This window comes from Falco biarmicus, chromosome 10, assembly GCF_023638135.1.
Source record: "Falco biarmicus isolate bFalBia1 chromosome 10, bFalBia1.pri, whole genome shotgun sequence".
NCBI lineage: Eukaryota > Metazoa > Chordata > Aves > Falconiformes > Falconidae > Falco > Falco biarmicus.
Window position 1 is genome coordinate 9,383,825 of NC_079297.1, and position 15,047 is coordinate 9,398,871.

Genomic DNA, 15,047 nt, shown 5'->3' on the forward strand with positions numbered 1-15,047 from the left:
AGGCACTTTGGTTAAACAGGAGACCTGTCCTTAAGCAGGTCCTCAGGCACCAAAAAGCTGTTGCGTGGCCTGGGATCCTACAAACACTTACATCCCAAACATAACCTACAGCTGATGAGTGCCTGGGATTTCCAGGCTATTCCCATTAGCGATGTTCAGGATGTGGGTAGGTATAAGATGAGGATGGAACAGAATTCAAAATTAATAAGCTAGGCATTATCGAGATAAAAATAAGCTTGATCTGAGTGAACAGTGCTTCTAGTACCTGCTTGAACTGGCAGAATAAGGTTCAGAATATCTTGTCCTGTCCCCTGATGGTTGCTCATTACAAACACTTTCTTACCTGAGCTTTCCCAACATGACTGTTTGCTACCAGCAAACGTTTAGCTGACTTCTGACTAAAGCTACTCCAGGTTATTTCATTACAGTTTCACACTATTACTTCAATACCACAAACTGACCTTTCACACTCTGTAGTTTGCAATCACAGCAAAATAGGAAGTTATGAATTTTGCATTTGATTGTAAAAATAACAATTCTTGCGAGCCACAGGCAAAGCTTATTCTTTGCGTGTATTAGTCAAAAGCATCTGCAGGAATTCAGTGATGAAAAGCTTCAGTTTTAAAAGCTACAAACAGAAGTGCCAGTATGCACAGAATAGATTATTCATTCTGAATCATTCACTCTGTTTTGTTTATGTAGTGAATGCCTTGATGTTTTGCTAGGTTGAGACTATGGATCCTTTAAATGCGCATATATAGCTGTCTGAAATACTAGTCACGCATGCCTATGGTCAAAAATGCAACTGTTTAGTCTTATAAATGACTCTTCAGAAAAATATTATGATTTATATGTTTATACAAGAAATGTAATCTTCCAGTTTGAGAAGGCATAAGATAAAGATGACAAGGTAGAAGAATACAAGTTGAAGAGACTTTTGGGGACAGCCGGCAATGTCATCAGTGCAAGCAGTGAGGATCTCGTGAGCCATGTTCAACACTATCCAAAGCATTAGCAATCATACAGCACTCTTATTTGTAAGCCTGAACTAGGCCAATAAAAGCAGTTACTACTAAAATGGATTTACACAGAGATTCTGATGAGGGGACCGTGTAGCTAGTTTCTCCCTCCCATTTCGGACACTGGACAGGATTTGAGGTATATCACCAATTGGTATATACTGGCACCTCTCCGACAGAGCTAAGAAGGGTTATGCCACTTATCCCTATCCAGGGGATGGGCTTTTCCAGTAGTTAACTGCCTGAAAATTGATCCTATAATATATTTGCTAATATCAGACTCTGCAGGAAGTGTAAGATCTAAACTCATGTCTGTTTTCAGCTCCTTTCTTTGATTAGTGTGCTTTCAGATAAGTTACTTGTTTTCTTATATTGCATTCTCATCCTATAAAAATCAATTCTAGAGGACCATGTTTCCTTGATTAAAAAAAGTCACAGTAGCTAAGCGTGCAAAAACTGCTGCATAATACACCTTATTCTGGTATGGAGGGTGTGCAGCAAGCAGCTGTTGCTCAAGAAGAGTGACTACTTTAAGAATGGCACAAAACATGCTAAACAACTTCTTTAAAACCATCCCGTGCCAAACTCCAAGCTCCTAAAGCATAAGAAACAATTTTACTTTCAGGTGGTTTTGCTTCCATTTGTAGCTGGCTGCTGTTCATCATCCTGGCAACTGGAGCATGAACACAGCTATCTTGCCCAAACCTTTCAGAGAATTACAAATTAGTTTAAAATCAAGGTCAGATGCCAGCATTTAGTCTCAAGGCAGACATCAGAGCTATCACCACTCCACCATCGGTTCTTCTCCCATACCTCTATCCAGCCGCCCCTGCGGCAGGAGGGGGATGTTACCTACAATAATTTTAAGAGCAACACCGGTTCACTCTCACAGCTATCATGACACCAAGTTGTCCTGTGCTATTAATATTCCTAGGAGGTTTCATTAAGAGTGAAATGGATATTCCTACTGAAGCACTTGCCTTCCCCTGTGGGACAGTGTTTGATGCGCTCTGTAATCCAGCCGCCTCTTCTGCTGCGATGCGCCCGTCGGGAAGGTCTGCAGTCTGCCTTTCCTCCTGGGTATCAATTTGTGTTTTGCTCCTTTCCTTTCCCTTCTCCAGCTTGAAGATCCTGTCAAAGAAGGTTACTTGCTTTGGCTTTGAGGCGGCCGCATCCTCTCCCTCAGGTGTCACTGATGCTGCAAGATCGATGTCACCAAGCGATGCTGCTGGCGGGGCCTGGGTCAGGTTTTTATGTGTGCCTTCCTCCCGCGCAGCTGCTGCGGGAACCTCCGCGCTCTCACTTGGTGCTTTGTTCACTCCGGGCGCCTCTGAGCTGACATCAAGTTTCACCGATCCAACTGATGAATCTGTAGCTGGGTCTTCAGTACGCCCTGGTACAGACCATGAAAACGCAAAGACAGAGCGGGATTTAGCAAATGGCAAAGCTCTCCTGGCAGTGCTCCCGAGACTCTGCCCGCCCGCCTCGGGAGCGGGGCTCTGCTCCATTGTCTTTGGGGAAGAAACAGCCACATTATCCCGTGCAACACTTGCCTTTGCATCCACTACAAACAGAAACATAAAACAGTAATTATCCAGCACAGCAAAGAAGTTATATTGGTCGTACAATTAATCATGGTGACCTTGCTCTTTAATAAACTAATTCTGAAACGTGGAGCCTCTGGGAGGACCACACAGGGTGCAGCTTGTGTAGAGACCCTGTTGTCTTCCTGTGCTAAACACGAGCTGCCACTCATGTCTCAGACCCCCCCCGTCTGATTTTTCTTTCCTGTCATTCCTCATTGAAGGTGGTGCAAATTTTATGTTCTCCACAGCCCCCTCTCAGCTGCCAAAGGCAGATAGCGGCCCTGGTTTTTGACTGCTTAGCTCAGTGGACAAGCTGAAGTATTTTACTTTCCAATTAAAATTAGCGATACACAAAAAAGGAGTCAATAAAACTTGAGAGACAGTTATGGATGACTATATTACACTTTCCTCTGTTAAAGCTAAATGGGAAAAAGAACGGAAAGCCCGACGACTTATTTTGTTTCCTGGCTTGCCAAACTCCCCACAGGGTTTTGCAGTCATAACTTATTTAATTAATTTTTCCAACACTGTTCCTTGCCTTTCTGCCTGCTCTCCATAGTGCAGGGTTTAGTTGCACATCTCCTCTCTTGTCTGTAGGTTAGTTTAAGCCTGATTTGAATACTTATAAATCACATCTGAGCCAGCCGCCTTGTCCTCAGGTTTCTGACTCTTCTGACCCGCAAACAGTACAGCTCTTAATCACATTTAAAATTTGCACAAATAATTCCCCCTTGTGTAGGCACGTGGCCATCACACTTTAGATGTGAAAAAAATCTTTAATCTTAAAAGCATATTTTATGATTTTTTTGTATTACAGTGGCACTTTGATAATACAGCTGAGGTGAAAATCCCTAATACTGTATATGCAGACAGGAGAGAAGGCTCCTGCTTTACAGAGGACAAAAGAAACAAGAGACAGAAGTATCTCTTGTACCAGTTTTGTGGATGGGAGACTGAATCGCAGCTTACGTGGCCTGAAACCGCAGTAAACAAGATGCTGGCCGAAAGGTAAACCTTACAGCTCCCCCTCAGCGGGAGCGTCTCTTCCTTACTCTGACTAGAATATGTATATGATTTCCCTGTCAATCACCACCACAGCTGACAAGGATGAATTTAGATCTACTTAATTATAATTGTGAAAAGCTGACAGTCTCAAACTGACTTGCTAAATTAGAACTTCAAAATTGTCAGTTTCAGCTTAAAATTGAAATTATTTCAAACAATAATTGTAATAGTCTAGTCAATATTATGCCCTTCATATTTTACTTTAACAGAAATAAAACCCCAGATACCAACAAAACTTGACTAAACACCTGTCTTCCGCAGTACAGATCTTCAGTTTCATTGTTTAATTTCTTTTTCAAGGTGAGGAAAGCAGACCATTTTTAGATCATAGCTTTCAAAACTACCCCTTAGCTTTTCCCAGAGAAATTACCCCAGCTTCCCACCCCTCTGCAGGATTTGGCATGACACCATGCACGCATCAGCAGGCACCCTGTAACATGTCTGTGCCCATCTGATACTGTCCTCCTGTGCCCATGCACCCTGCTCATGGCCCTGGGCAGATGCAGGAGGAGGACAGAGCCCCAGCATCCAGCTGTGACATCCCTTTCCCTACAGCCTTAACTCGGTGACCAGGAGCCCCCCGGACCCTTGCTCACAGCTCAGGGCTGGCCCTGACTCGCCGGAGCTTCCATAAACCCACGTGGTGAGCAGCACTGGAGCGTGCTGGCACGCCAGCACCTGTCTCAAGTGACTTTACCGAAAGACTTGCCAGCAGTGGAGGCAACAGCTGACAGAGTAAGGGCTGTGGTGGCAGCGTTCACAACCTGGCCAGCATTTCACCAGCTGCCAGAGAGCTGGCTCCTAATAGCTTTGCTTCTAAAGTTTTTAGTCTGACATTTGCTTTCTTATTGTGTTTTGGGCATACGCAAGCGTGCAGAGGGAGGGCCAGGGCACCTCAGTACAGCCTGTTCTGTCCAGGTAAATAGATTTTCATTTCTTTGCTTGCACTCTAATAGAGAAAATGTCTTCCTCTAATTTCTCAGTGTTACTACTCATGTAAGAAAATAACTCACACTGGCGAGAATCCTTCGCCAGTAATATTCTTCTGTAATATTTCACGAGTGCCTGTTTCAACAGACTGACATGCAAAGAAAAGGTACAAATAACTAGCTGCTCAACCACCTATTCAGCCATTCAGTCAGGGCCACTAAGTATCAGCTATAGTTTCCTAAGCCTCCTGTAATACTGCGTGAAAAAACTGAAGCACTAACTTCTAATTATAGTTGGAAACTTGGGAAGGAAGCAAAAAGCAAACCCTTCCCCAGCTAAAGCAAGCAGAAACAATATCCATTGGAAAATATTTGTAATAGATGCTGAACTTCTGCTTTATGTAACAGATTAAAAAATGAAACACAGGAAAATGGTCTTTAGTGTAAAAATAGGAATAGAAGCTCATCATTAAGAAAACCAACCAAAAAAAGTAGTTGGTGAGCCTATCAAGCTCCTTTTATCTCTAATTATCATGGAAGGAATGAAAGACCTGGAAAGTATCACCAGCAAGAGCTCTGCAGCACGTCTCTTGTGTCAAAACGATTCAAACCATTTCAGGGAAAGTCTGCTCAGACCCCAGGCGAGGCAAGTCCCACCACCAGAGAGGAGACACTGCTGTGGTGGGCTGAACAGAAGGGGTTTGGCTCATGTCATATTCACAGCAGACTGTAAAGGAGAAAGGCTTTGAGACTGCAGTTTTTGGATGAAAAGTGCATGATGTTTTTGGTTTTAAAAAGACACAGAAGTGCCATTCTTTCCAAGATTGTTCCCCAATCCAGAGGCAGAATTATGAATAGGAGCAAAGCCTCCCAAATTCCATGCCAGGTCTGCAAGTAGATCAAAGCTGCTCACTCTGAATGAGATTAATAACTGCTCTGAAACTAAAATCAATATACAATTTAGAGCACTGTTGTAAGATTGCATTTCATTTTGCTACCACACAGGCATTTTCAAGTACTTAACAGAAGACAGTCATGCTACAGAAGATTTCTTCCTCTCCCTTCACTTCACCAGGATATGTTAAAAAGGCAATACTATAGCTGCACAAAGTCCCTCTTCTGTAAGAATACACTCAAAATAAGGAGATTTTCTGAAATTTGCTAGACTAGACCAACATTTTTTTCTTGATTTACAAGAAAAACTGTATGGAGAAGAGTAACAGTACAATATTATGTCAATACCATTTCACTGCTCAAAATTAATTGCTGACCGACTTTCTCCCGCTTCCTTTCATAGGCTTGACTTTGCATTTTAAGCACTTCCATAGGCTAAGGGTGAACAGCAGCACTATGTTTGCTGACACAGGATGGGACCAAGTCTGCAGAATTAGCACTGAATTTTTAAAAAGTGCTTCAGTTTTAATAGAGTCAGCAAATAAAATGTTATAACGGACAAAGCCTGAAGGCAAGCACAGACTAAGTTGACCACATGAGCTGCAAAACTCACCATGTAGGTACAGAATTATTTCTCTTCATTATAGGACCTAATGTGCCCAGAACCCCCTGGGCAGGCAGCAGAGCTCAGAAAGCAGCGGTGCAAAGCGCCTGCAGCAAAGCACCCATTTCACACATGTTTTGGACCAAGGCACAGCACTGACCAGAGGTAGCAGCAGATGCGGGCAGGATGTGACCGATATGAAAGCAAGTTCAGAACCACCAGTCCAACATAAATGAAAAAGCTGCCCAAGCTTTTGTCAGCTGATTTGCTTTTGCTAATCAGAGGGAATATCACCAGACTTCAGCCTAGTGCACGTAACAGATGGCAGCCAAACTCCCCCAAATGGGACCAAAAGCAATTCTGTCCAGCACTTCCAGATTGTTTTTCCCCCTCCTCCACTGTAACCCGATTTTCTCTGAAGCTTACTTTGCTCTTTTCATTGCTGGCAGCATCCTAAGCCACGTACTAGGTAGGCATCTATTTTTTTGATGCTCAGTTTGCCCAAGTTAATTCCTTCAGATGCTTTCTTAAAACATACTCCTTTTCCTTAGCCTTTGATTGCTAGTCTGGTTTCAGCAGTTCTACGTGCTCTCATGGCTAATACTTACATGTCAGGAACATATCAGGTCCTGCAATGCCTTACATTGGCAGCTTCTCACCTCCTGCCATTTGTCCTACTGACTCTTTCATAGGGCAAGTAATTTTTAGCTGTCGAATGAGGAACAACTTAAATTGGCAATGTCTTCAGCATAGTCATCTCCTCCTGTAGGCCACTAGCATGCGAACATGCCATAAAATTAATGCTAGGAGAAAACATTTTCTGATGTTGCTGCTTTAGATAATAGAAAGAAATCAGGTTTTTTTTGGAACTGAACTGAGCAAGCCATTAGCTACAAATACTGCTTCAGCATCTTTGATTGTTTTGAATACAAGCCAGTTACAAACAGGTATTTTGCTTAGCAATGTAATCATAGTACCACAGCATTGTCTTGTTCCCTGGAGTTCAGTCATGGAGACAATGGATTTTAACAGCCCTGAAGGAACCATTAAAGCTACAAGGCAACATTTGGCACGAAGTCATCTACCAGAGCAGGCCAGCACAATGGATGATAACAGTCCTGAATGAATTACTGCAGCAAATACTGGGCTTAAAAATCTAAACGTTTACCAACAAAAAGTGAATTTCCTAATTGACATTTCTGATAGATTTTTATAGACATTGTGTAGGTTATTTTTTCCTTTTGTTATTTAGAACTGAGTTGGGATCATAATGCTACAGTAGGTGCAGCATTTTCAGATCTCCAAGTATAACTCATGTTTGTGTGGGACACCCCCAAAACTGTTTTAACAACTGAATGACTAAGTTGTCAGAGACATTAAAGAATTCTAAAATAAGACATCTTCCCCCTCTTAAATAAAAAAAACCCCATACTAATATTCTTTTGCAATATTGTTCAACTATTCCATGCAAATAAAGTTGTCGGTACGTTTATGCACTAGAATAACTTTTTGTCATTAAGGTAACTGCCATTGTTATTTACCTAACAGATTTACTGAAATTAATGGAAATAGGGGAAGAGAAGCTAGCAGCAAGAATAGTAATGATCATTCCTGAAATAACCAAACTGCATTGTTTCACAGCTTACAGGCACATCAAGTTATTGCAAGACACCCATTTCTGTTAGATGCTGGCTAGCAGCAGAATTTGCTGAATAAGATTTATCTCCTGGAACAAAGGCATTTCAACTTAACTGAACTCCTCTTCCTCATGTAATCTTTCTTTTGCTGAGCAGGTCATTGTTTTAATCTGCATGTAAGTACCACACATATACAAACAAATTTCCCCCCCCCCCCCCCCCCCCCGTTTTATCCTTCTGATACATTTCTGCTCTATGTAGTGCAAATCTCAGATAAAGAGTTTTTAGTTCTGGCTGTCTTCCTTTTACCTGTTGTCCTCCAAGTACTTGTATTACTTAAAGTTCTAAAAGGCCAACACAAAACATTAGGAAAGACCAGGACCAAAATTGCTATCCTTTTTCTTGCAAAGCAACACCATGAGGTAGCAGTAAGGGCACCACTACTATTTAAATAGGATTACAGGAGAAGGATGCTAGCACTCTGTGCAGTGTCTGCAGCCTGATAATCAGTAGGAGCAGGAAAGGCAAGTCATGGAAAGAATCTCTAAGCCCACACATCTGTCAGCCTGTTTGAGCAGAAGCAGCAAATGCAGGGAACCAGTCACCAATCTGCTCACCCAGATGTGAAGCAGATGGTGACAGGGCTCTTCCAAATAACATTACTTCCTCTGGTCATATTAAGTTAACTCTCTGGATTCTTTTTTCATTATATTAGTAGATATAGATTTCATAGACTCATTTATCAACTATACCTTTTAATGCACAGCACATGGTCAGATCACTGGCAATCACAGAAATACAAACTAACAAGACAAAGACCACAAACATACATCTAACACTATTAATAAAATCCTCTTGCTTCACTTGCCTTTTTTGCAGCTCTTTTGCCTTCTGGAGAATTGCTCACTTTATGAGCATAAGATAGATAACAGTACTATTTCTTGTGTTGTTTCATTTTAGAAATACTGTCAATTACATTTTCTATAGGAATAACTTCTATCTCCAAACAGCACTTGTACTTTTGTTTCACCAAGACCTTGGCTACATTACACAAACCAGTGAGATTTCAGTTGTATCTAAATAGTTAATGACTTTAACTGCTTTTTAAACATTAAAGTTAAAATACGAGTAATATCAACACAAGACATTCCCATTTTTTAACTCTCTACTTAAACCGATTTAGTAATTACATTAATTAGGTAATCCATTTAAGTAAAACAATGCCATATGCTTCACTTTATGTATAAAGAGTAAAATGTACACTTATTTTCTAGGTCTTCAGACAGTGTAAATCATCTGGCTTTTATTTACTTTCCAGAACTCCACTGGTTTACACCAGCAGAAACACACAGCTACAGGCTTTCATTTTCTAGTAGACAACCATTTAAACTGACTTATTATAGCTAGATAACGTTAGGAAATTAGCCATGGAACAGAGATTCTGAACTGTAATAGGTACCATCTGCATATTGCCCTACCAGTCTTTGATTATTTTTGTCTAAGCTTAGATTTTTTTAACTGGATGTAGCAGGCTGAGAGGGTTCTCTTAACAACAAATAATAAACCAATATTTTCTTTCCTTGCAGAGATTAGAGAGAATTGTTTCTTACTGTATTCTGAAAACAGAAAGAAATTCAATGCAAGGAAAACACTAGCAGAATTAACGTGGTTGAATCTGCAGAGATGTGAACTGAAGCAACGCTGCTCCAGATGAGTGCTGCCTGAACGCTGCTCAGAAGGGCTCCAAAGCCAACCAGAGGTGGAAGGAGAAATTCATAAGGTGCTGGAAGGTGACGAGACACACATGTCTGTAGGTGAAAGCAATTACTCACGAATACATGGAGATAACTTTTTTCAAAACAACTTGGACCAGAATTTTTAATACTCTGGCCATGTAGCTGACACCAGATTTTCAGGATGTCAACACTGGCAGTGGGGCTCAGCTGGTGACAGGCACCTTTCCATGGTGAGCCCAGGGGCCAGCCTGCCACTGTGGAAAACTTGGTTGCTGTTCTGCTATGAATAGCACCCAAACAAGTCCAAAACGGGAAGCACTTGCTGAGTAATGATCTACCCATACCCCTACCAACTATCCAACTTCTACACCAACACCCACAGTTTATACGCAATAGGGACATATAAATTTTATTTCATTAGTGTACAGAGAAAGTCATCATCCCCCTGCCTCCCTGATTCTCTTATTGCCCCAGCAGTAGTTAAGTAATATCTAATATGTCCTATAACTGTAACAGGAGAGAGGTGGTCAGGGTTACATTTGTCTTGTGAAACAGTTTGAATAAGTTCTGGTAAATGGGACCAACCTCCTGGTAATAATGTTATCAGCCATAGTACATTCCCAACTTATATTTATTTAGCTCTATGAATTGCTGTGCTTTACCCTAAATTCTCTAGAATTTAAACACAGGCAGTTGACGCAGTTATATTTTGTTTAAAAAAGAAAATCTTACTGCAGAGTAGTCATACCCTGCTCTCTTCAAGAAGGTCTGCCACCTCTAAAACAAAAGCAAGGAGGGTTTCTATATAGAAAAGGTACCATTGAGGCCCAGCTCAGGAACAGGAGTGACATTTCATCATGAAATCTCAGGTCCAGAGGCAATTATGTCATAACTCCACTACCGCAGGTACAATGCCTACCATCTTACAATATTTTTCCCAGCCAACCATTTTTGCGAAATGACAAACAAGACAAAAAAATTTTCCCTATACATATTTCATTGTTAACAAATAATTTTTTGGTATCTTTGAAGTCAAAGCAATGCACCTACTCAAGAACACAAGACCAAAAAATCAAAGAACAAGATGGAAATGTTTAGACTAACAAAAAGGCACTCACATTTCTATCATGTTTGTGGAAATTGTTACTGAACAGATCGGAAATACTGTTTCCAAAAAAAAGCAGAGGTGGTTTCTAAGACTTTACAATCTCATGGATGAGAACACATATATAGGACCTGGATTTTTTTTTTTTTTCAGTTTTTGTAACCAACTTGCAAAGAATTTTGAAAAATTTTCTTTTATTAAACTGCTCAAAACACCCCCAGAAGGCCGAATGCGTGCAGAATATTTCAAAATAATGTCTTTTACTGCAGTCACTAAAAGAAGTTCCCCCAGAACAGTCTCCTACTCCCTTCTTTTTCCCTTTGTCACCTTAGTACAGTATTACTCTGGGCTTTAAATAATTTACACTAATACATTTCTTCTGGGCTTGCATGATCCCATCCCCATTTTCTACACTCAATATTTAACAGCCGAGGGCACTCGGTAAGCACCCCTCAAGTCCTTAGCTCAAAGGGCAGATCAGCAAGGTGCACCCCCGTTGTGCCAGCCTCAGGTATCCCTTGAAACACCTTCCTCAAGCTCCTTACAGAACCTAAATCAGGTGAGACACTCTGAGCTCACCGGTAAGCAGTTCAGCGCTACCTGGAGCAATACAATAGTCTTTTTTCTGGCCCATTAATGTCTTACCTCCTCTACCCACCCCAAGATACCCCATTTCTGCAAAGTTTTGCACTGTTCTAACCTACCTATCTTTAGGCATCCTTATTAGACGGTTTGGGGATAGACCCTTAAGTATAGGGTACTTTGTGGATTTCTTTTATAAACAGCTCTCCATATAACAGCCCAGTTTCTGTCTAGTCCCAGAGTTGTGCCCACTGTGGCCAGAGAACAGGTCTGGCAAAGCAAAGCAGCCTGATCAACACAAGCAATAGCCTCAAAGATTATTCCTGTACAGTAGCTGGGGAATATTTTAAAGCTTAACAAATTTTACTTCTAGCCTGCACAAGTTTCCTTTTTTCAATGCATTCAGTCCTGGTTGGTGTTTTTTTTTTTTTTGTGTGTGTGTGTGTGTGTTTTTTTTGTTTTGTTTTTTGTTTGTTTGTCTTGGTTTTTTAATTGTAATTTTGTATATCCCCTCTGGATTACCAGTTTCTGCACCAGTGGGTATTTCAAACTGGCATCCAGGCACAACAACATCACCTGTTAACTCCCCACCAGCAGCAGGGATGCTATGACATTACTTAAAACCAACTTTCTCTCCCTGCTCTCCTATTCCAGCCTGCAAAACAACATTTCATTGTGCCCCCCGCAACACGAAACCTCCCTAACAGCTGCTGCCCCTCGCCTTGGTGCCATTGCTACATGATGCCCCACGCAGGATCCCCAGTTTGTGCCCCTTGCAGCAACGATCCCCCCAAGGCTTGTCAGAGGCACTATTGCCACCAGAGCCCCAGCAGAGGTAGCTCATCACAGGGCACCCCGATGTTTGTGCAGCAGCCTGAAAGGGACCAGTGTCACACCACTCCTGCCCTATAACACTTCACATCAACCAAACCCATCGGTCTATAAAACCACATTTTGTGGACCAGGTGCAGAACCAAATTCTTAGCTCAATTAAAGAAACAGCGTCCAGCGGACTTTAGAAATATTCTCCTATTTTACTCCTTGTTATCTTTAAACTTTCAGGCTTCTGAAAATCCACATATACTGAATCACAAGTAAGAGCTGAAACATGGGCTCATCTTTTAATTTGAGGCCATGCACTGATATTTACTGCTGCTCCACCATAAGCCTCTCTCTGCTGGTCTGGGAGCAAAAGAAATGCAAACGCGCCACCCTTTCCCAGTACATACCTTCACTATTTGTTGCAGGGGAACAAGTCTGAGCAAATGCAACAGATCCATTTTTAATATTCTCAGGAGAGTCAGATAGAGCCTGAAATAGCAAACAATACACTTCTTAAGCACTCTTGGGACTGAGTACATCATGAGATTTGAAAAGGGCAATATGCAATAGCCAGGGAAGGTCAGAATGGACAGCCCTTGCTTACCTGATAGCTCTTTACTGTGCACATATTGTCATCTCCAGCTTCCTCTGGGATACTCATTGTGTTCCCCATAGCTCCTGTAAGGTGAAGAGAGGGAAAAAAAAAACCAAACCACAAACCAGCCTTTCTTTCTCATTTGTATGAATTTACTGCCTAATTCAAATTAAGAGACAGCCAATGGTGACAGACTTTGACAGGCTGTTTAAACTAGGAATTTAAAAAGCCCCACCTGCTTTCCTGAAGGCACCTGCCCTAGTCATCAGTCTGCACCAACCTGTTTCCCTCAAACCCAGTTGTGCACCGGGGCTCACAGCTGCTGGCTGAAAACGATACAAACTAACCAACTTTTCTTGTTTGTTGAGGATAATGGGATGTAATCGCACCCATGTCATTTGCTAGGACTCAGCAGAGAGCGACATGGACTTAGCAGCAGAATAAAGTGAAAAAGACCAAAATACATTAATAAATTACAGCAGCTTGGTGGGGTTTTATATTTTTGTTTGGTTTTCGTATAAAAAAAGAGAAGAGATAAAAGAGGCAGGGTGTAAAGGCATCATGCGTGTAAACTCTGAAAATCAGGCCCTCTATGTCCTGCAGTTATGTATAAGAAATCCTCTGGGAAAATTCTCACCTGTGGAAGTATTTGTCCTGCTCTAGACACTTCACCACTTGACTGCAGCTCACAGAAGTAACTGGGTGACATTTCCTTGGCTAGTTCAAGCACCTCCAAGCCCGTAGCTGCAGCAGGTCAGAGATGGCATGAACCAGCCACCACAGCATTCACCTGTTGTCCCAGATGTGTTTTTTGAGCATCTCGTGTTGCCAAGGTACAGCACTACTGGTACCCAAGTTAGCTTAAAATGGATTCCTTACGTCCATACTTACTGGAGCCACAGCTCTAACTACAATCCAGGAATAACCTTCACTAGTTAACTACTATTAGCCCATTAGATAATTCAACACTTAGTGAAACTGTTCTGATTTTGTTAAACTTTGTTTCAGGAGCAATGTGTCTGATTCAGTTTTAGCCTCTTTCCTATGTACAAGTACACATCAACCTGTTGGGTTTTTTTTTGGCTTTCTTTTATTTTTCCCTTAATTTAAAATACATTTATGTAGCCTCTGAGCTTGCTGTGCTTTAGGGCTGTAAATTCTGTAGGGCCAAACACACTCTGCAACATGGTTGAAGGGCAAACCAGACTGAAGTCAAGAGGACGGTTCCTATTGACTTTGGCTCAGTATATATATGTATATGTACTGTTAAAGCTACACAAATAAACAATAAGGATAAACTGTTCTGAGCCACACCTTGAAAGAGGGAGGTCTCCAAAGAGATGCAGGCAGAAGGCTGGACCAGCCTCAGTGCCTGTCCTGTCGGATGTCCTGCGCAGCCACCATGGGTACCAAGTGCCTTTCTGGTTTATTATCGGTCTGGTTTATGCCTGTATGAATCAGTGATGCTGCAGAGGTATGGATGTACGGATAAGAGCAAATTCTTTAGTGTTTTACTTAAATAACCCTTAGCTATTGAAAAAAAAGAAGGAAAAGAGTAGTTTTGCTAAATCCCGCTCACTAGAATTTGATGGTGAGAAGTGGGGGCAGCTCCCCTTCCAGCCTGCCACCCCAAGTCACTGCTTCCAGTTATTTTTTACAGAGCTGGAGCTGGCTGTGGGTTTTTGCTAACCCCAGTCTACAAACCTTTGCTTTACAGGGATGGTCCAGATCTGGTTTCTATTCTATGCTGCATCCTAGCTGACATGAAACCCAAGCTGCACCAATCTCCAGAGGTGGTTGTTGCTCTGCAAAGTGCCCACTGCCGTGCTGGACACCGAGCGGACCCCACTGATGCTGGAACATGAACTGCAGCCGTGCACTGCTGAGAATTGCCGCATAAATAGCGGCTGTAGGACCGAGCCTTGATTTCAGAGTGCAGAGTTATTTTACAGGGATTTTATCTTCTCAGCTGATATTTCCACTATAAATCAGAACTTCTGATTTACGGTGGAAAGCAGCCAATGTTTCCCTGTGGATGTACAATGGCCTCTTGTCCTTGCTATGTGGTTCTGTTTCCTAGCAACTTTAAGTATTATCCTATTGGAAGAGAAGAAAACAAGATTCAAATCCTACTGCTTAGTCTCGATGGTAAATTTAGTATCTGGTTGAATCTGGAGGATTTACTTTTGTTTTCCATTCACAAGGCCGCCTGGTTTATGCCAGGAGACAACTTAAGCAGAGGGTGGAATTATTTGCAGGTTACACGCTTCCTTTTTTCACATGTGCTGTAAAATCAGTACATATCTACAGGGAGCGAGAGAAGAGAAGCAAATTCCTTTTTTTTTTTTCCTTCTTTTTTTTTTTTTCCTTCTTTTTTTTTTTCCACAATGGCTTGTAGCTTGATTCTCAGTTACTCCAGTTTCCTGTTGATGCAGCTCTGTTCACATCGCGTAAGTTATCTTTAACCGATACA

General features: G+C 41.7%; 1 protein-coding gene across 3 annotated transcripts in view; it reads right to left on the reverse strand.

Annotated features, from left to right (window-relative positions):
- Nucleotides 1–12,667, reverse strand: part of BCAS1 (brain enriched myelin associated protein 1) — a 53,516-nt gene extending 40,849 nt beyond the window's left edge. For 2 of the 3 annotated variants that reach the window (XM_056354885.1, XM_056354884.1), the window contains exons 1-3: nt 12,584–12,652; nt 12,387–12,468; nt 2,000–2,412 (exon numbers count right to left, since the gene is read on the reverse strand). In XM_056354885.1, the coding sequence (XP_056210860.1) occupies nt 2,000–2,412; nt 12,387–12,468; nt 12,584–12,652 (564 nt within the window). Of the gene's footprint in view, nt 1–1,999; nt 2,413–12,386; nt 12,469–12,583 lie in introns of all 3 variants that reach the window. The other variant, XM_056354886.1, reaches the window with a different exon arrangement.
- Between the last annotated feature and the right edge of the window lie 2,380 nt (nt 12,668–15,047).